Raw genomic sequence first — 5,486 nt, forward strand, 5'->3', positions numbered from 1 at the left:
AGAATGAAAAGAGGCATGGTTTCAGTTGACTGGGCTCAGGACTTCAGTAGGAAGTCTGCCCATGAACCCCTGAGAGGAATTCATTCCAAAATCTCCAACAGGTCTGTAAGTACCCCCGCTGCCCCAAGTGCTAAACCCATTCCTCTTCCAGTGCTTCAGCTGCCTCTTTGTACACTGCCAAGTATGAAAGAGAGAGCATAGCTTTTAAAGGGAATGCCATCAGAAAAACAGACAAGGACCTGTGAGCAAAAGAGAAACCTCAAACTTGAGCTATAGGGCCCCCTCTGGAAAACAAATGCTTCCAGCAACCAGCCTGGTGAATTGAAAGAACCAGAGAAGGCTTACATACTTACAAATGCTGCCACAAGATGGAACGGGGTGTGTTATGGGTATACCAAATATAAAGGCGGAGAAAACTCCAAATACAACAATTCAGAAAAAGTATACCCCATCGGAAGCCAACTAGGAAAGATTTGAGAAAGTGTCCGCTAAAAGCATCAATGCAAAACTACAGGAAACAAGAAGAATGAAGAAAACATATCATCACCAAAAAAATAGAAATAATCCTCAACAACCTAGCTCCAAGGTAAGGAATATAGCTATCTAACTGATAAAGAATTCAAAACTATTTTGAGGTAACTCAATGAGCCTCAGGAAAACAAAAAGATAGTTCAACTAAATCAGAAAAATACATGAACAAAATGAGAAATTTAGCAAAGAAAAAGAGTGCATAAAGAAAACTAAACAGAAATTCTGGAGCTGAAAAATTCAATGAACGAAATGAAAAATGCTAAAGAGAGCATCTACAGAATGGAACAAATGAGACACAGAATAAGAAAGCTAGCAGGCAAGACTTTGAAATAACTGAATCAGAGAAGAACAAAATAAAAAGTATGAAAAAGAGAAAAGAAAGGCTGCATGATTTATGGGATTTCTTCTAGAGAGAAAATATTAATCAGAATTTCAAAAGGAGGAAAGAGGAAGCAGAAAGTTTGTTTAAAGGGACATCTGAGACCTTCTCGAACCTGTGGAGAGACTAGTCTAAGTTCAGAAATTAGATCGCCTCCTTATCTCAATGCAAAAGGCCTTCTTTAAGACACATTTTAATGAAACTGTCCAAAATTAAAGACAGAGAATCTTAAAACTGGCCAGAGAAAAAAGAATGTAGTCTACAAATGAATTCCCATTAGGCCATTAGCCAGTTTCCTTGCAGAAACCCTACAGGCCAGGAGAGAATGGAAAGATATATTCAAGGTGATGAAAGAAAAAAAAATGTCTACGATGAATACTCTGACAAAGCAAATAAGAAAAAGAGATAAAGCTTTTTCTAGATTTTAAAAAAAATGGAAGGAGTTCTTCGCCACTAGATCTGACTTTTGAGAAATGATGCAAAGAGTTCTTCAAGCTAAAATAAATTTATGATAAAAACTGACATTAAATCATAGGACACATTGGTAAAAATTAAACACACACAGATGTGGAAAATTCTAAAACTGTAAGGAGATGGTGTGTTAAATACACTTAAATATAGAAAAAAAAGTCAAAACAAAAGATATTCAAAATAACTATGGCTACTATAATTTGTCAGTTAACAATATAAAAAGAAATTATGACACCAAAAATATAAAAGAGAATAAAATGGTAGAGCTAATTTAACTGATCAAAGTTAAGTTGCTTTCTGATTGATAGGGACTGTTTAATCTATACAATGTTTTATGTAATCCTCATGGTAACCGCAAAGCAAAAACTTAATGTAGATTCACAAAGGATAAAGAAAGGACGACTATCAGGACTTACACTATAGACACACATAGGCTTAAAATTAAGGAATAGTGAAAGATATTCCACGCAAGCAGAAACCAAAGGAAAGTGGGGGTAGCTATATTTACATCACAATATAAACTTTATCCAAAACTGCAATGAGAGACATTGAATAATGATAAAGGGGTCCATTCATCAAGAAACTATAACAATTGCAAATATTTATATACCCAACCCTGATGCAGCTAAATAAATTAAGAAAATACTAACAGATCTGAAGGGAGAAATAGACAACACTACAATACATTAATAGTAGGGGACTTCAATATCACATTTTCAGCAATGGGTACATTACCCAGAAAGAAAATCAATTAAAAAAATTGGACTTGAACCATACTTTATACCAATTGGACCTAACAGACTTTCATATACATCCCATCTATCAGCACAAGTATAAACATTCTCTTCAAATGTACATAGAACATTCTTGCAAGATAGATCTGATGTCTATGAAATTTTTCTTTTAAGTAATTTTGTTTGTGAATTGTAATTGGAATATGGTGGATTTGTCTCTGAAAATTGAGGCAGTGAGAGACTAAGGTACTGCATGCGGTATCCCAAATAGTGGTATTTCCATAAATGCAAGATGGTTCAAAGCACTCAGTTATGTCTTTTAAGTTTTTTAAAGTTTTTGTTTTCCTCTGTGATGGTTCATTCTATGTGGCCCCAATTATTTACTAAAAGTTCTTTTATAGACATGATTCTTGGCTCTATGGCGGAGCCTGGTGGGCTTCCGTCTATGGGGTCACACAGAGTTGGACATGACTGAAGTGACTTAGCAGCAGCAGCTTAAGCATAATTGAATATATCCCATATACACCTAGTTGGAGATAAAGAATGAATCACAGATAAACAAAGGAGAAGACAAAGACATCAGAATCAATATAACTGCAAGCCACACAGGAAATTGAGGGGAAGATTTTGGATGTGTTTTTCATTTTAATACTTTAGGAAATAGGGTTTGAACCAATTGTATCTAAACTTTAAAGGCCTCAAAAACTACAACTGACATTTGAGTTAGCATTCAAAATTCAGGTTTTGCCAAGATTTTACTTTAAATTTAATTATTCTTCAGCTCAATGTGGGTTCAGTTTAAAGTGTTGTATACATAGTATACATTTCAGATGGAGACGGTGGCAATAATATAGGTAATAAAATTATACTTTGATAAAAGTACATTTCTTTATTTGGAAAATGCCAGTTGATTTTTATAATGAACTTTCTAACCACAAATATTCAAATCAGATTGAGTTTAAAAAGGAAAAAACAACTAACATTTTCATACAGCTTTTATCACAAATATTTTCTAATATATATTCACATCATTCTTTTAAATACCCATTGGATTCATCAACTCATTTTTAAAGAGCCTTGTACTCAGTCAACTCAGACATTCTTTATTGCTTCTTAAGTTAAGCAGGTGCAACAATGTCTAACTTCACCTAACAAAACCTAGCCTAGGATGACCATCACTTTATGTGCTATATAGCACAGCTTTGCAACTTATTTTCACCTCCTTTACACGTCTCACTGACTTGAAAAAAAAAAGGAAAATATGAGGGGCATTATTTGAAAGTCCTTTTTGGTACAATTCATCAAAATTATTTTCTTACTAATGATAATGGAATATTAAAGAATACACCAAAATTTTTTTCAATATTAACTAATATTCAAAAGAGAATAACAGTGTTAGAGAAAAGATTTATCTTTCATTAAACCAAAGACAGAAGAAAAATTTTATGACAAATTTTGCCTCAAATTAAAAAGTGAGAATTTTGCCTATAACTAAAAAGTGAGAAACTGAAAGACATATTCTAGGTCATATGAAATTAAGAATATCATCTCTCCATAGGAATTTTACATCTGAATTTTATCAATTTTTACAACAAACTCTATGCTTCACCTTCAGTTAAGTAAAGGATACTTTTATTAGATTTCTGCACTGAAAAAATTAATATTGATGTTTGATTCATATTTTACATGACTGTTATATCCACTGAGAAGTGATTACTATTTAGGCAGACTGTGTTAATTCCTATCTGCTACCATGAACTCTGTGACCTTGTGAGAGTATACAGTAAGTGCTAATAGAGTGAGTGAATGAAAGAAGGGTTGATGTGTGGATGGGTAGATGAACTACTGGTGAAAAAGATGCTCCAGTTTACCATCACTGTCACAAGTACACTAGATCATTCTCACCCCACTAGTCTCTTTACTGCCCCTCTTACATCTTTGTTTCTGAGGGTGTAGATTAGAGGGTTGAGGCTAGGAGTGACAACAGTATAAAACAGGGCAATGAACTTGCCTTGATCTTGAGACTTTCCTGATGGTGGCTGGAGGTACATGCACATGGCTGGAATGAAAAAAAGGGATACAACCATAAGATGCGCTCCACACGTCCCAAAGACTTTCTGGAGTCCAGTTGTTGACTGCATCCTCAGCACTGCCCGGGCAATGGCACCATAGGAGCTGAGAATGAGGATGAGAGGTGTGAGAACAAAAATGGAGCTTGTGACCATGAGGGTCAGCTCATTAGCACGGGTATCAATGCATGACAGTCGAAGCAATGCTGGAACTTCACAGAAGAAATGGTCCACTTGGCGATGTCCGCACAGGGGTACCCGAAATGTAAAGAAGGAATGAAGTGCTGAGTTTGTGAAGCCACTTACCCAACAAGCCACAGCCAACAGATGGCAGAAACGAGGGTGCATGAGGACAGTGTAATGCAAGGGTCTACACACAGCTGCATAACGGTCATAGGACATCACCATCAGTAGCACACATTCTGTGGTTCCCAGTGCAAGGAAAAAATAAAGTTGAATCATACAGCCATTGTAAGAGATAGTTTTTACTGGGCCCCAGAGGTTGATCAGCAACTGAGGAATGGAGCTTGTGGTGTAGCAGAGATCCAGAAAAGAGAGGTTTGAGATGAAGAAGTACATGGGAGTGTGGAGATGGGAGTCCAGGTATGACAAGATAATGATGAACAGGTTGCCTATCAATGTCATCAAGTAGAACATCAAGATAACCACAAAGAGAACTAACTCAAGCTGAGGCCAGTTAGAAAAACCCAGTAGAACAAAGTAGTCTTCAGAACTTGCATTGATTCTTTCCATCATCATGCATTTCTTGTTACCTAAGGAAAGAATTGTGTTGCGCTATGCTAAGTCGCTTCAGCTGTGTCTGACTCTTTGTGACCCTATGGACAGAAGCCCACCAGGCTCCTCTGTCCATGGGATTCTCCAGACAAGAATACTGGAGTGGGTTGCCATTTCCTGCTCCACGGGATCTTACCAATTCAGGGATCAAACCTGTGTCACTTTCATCTGTTGTCAGATGGGTTCTTTACCTCTAGTGCCACCTGGGAAGTCCAAGGAAAGAACTACATACACTCAAAAAAAAGTGTGGAAATTCTCCAAGAACCATAGAAACACTTAGAAAAGAAACAGAAGCCAGATCAAAGAATTGAATACCACTATTCAATTCTAAGACAATTTGGTCATTAAGTGAAACTATGATACTAATGAATTGAAAGAAATAAGACTCCACAAACTATTACTGATAAATTTTAGAAAGGATGAAGAAATAGTGGAGAAGAGAAAGCTTTTCCTCCCAGCAGGATCCTAATTAATAACTAAAGAAGGAATAGCAGCGCTAGAAAAACA

General features: G+C 36.2%; 1 protein-coding gene across 1 annotated transcript; it reads right to left on the reverse strand.

Moving 5' to 3' along the window:
• Window positions 1–4,016: 4,016 nt before the first annotated feature.
• On the reverse strand, window positions 4,017–4,947 carry LOC129543456 (olfactory receptor 2J3-like). Its single transcript, XM_055406565.2, is given in 2 exon segments — window positions 4,017–4,925; window positions 4,927–4,947. Coding segments are annotated over 2 exon segments (930 nt in total).
• Window positions 4,948–5,486: the final 539 nt, after the last annotated feature.

Source organism: Moschus berezovskii, chromosome 23 (genome assembly GCF_049115385.1).
Source record: "Moschus berezovskii isolate FMDL1 chromosome 23, NW_MosBer_1.0, whole genome shotgun sequence".
NCBI classification, from domain to species: domain Eukaryota; kingdom Metazoa; phylum Chordata; class Mammalia; order Artiodactyla; family Moschidae; genus Moschus; species Moschus berezovskii.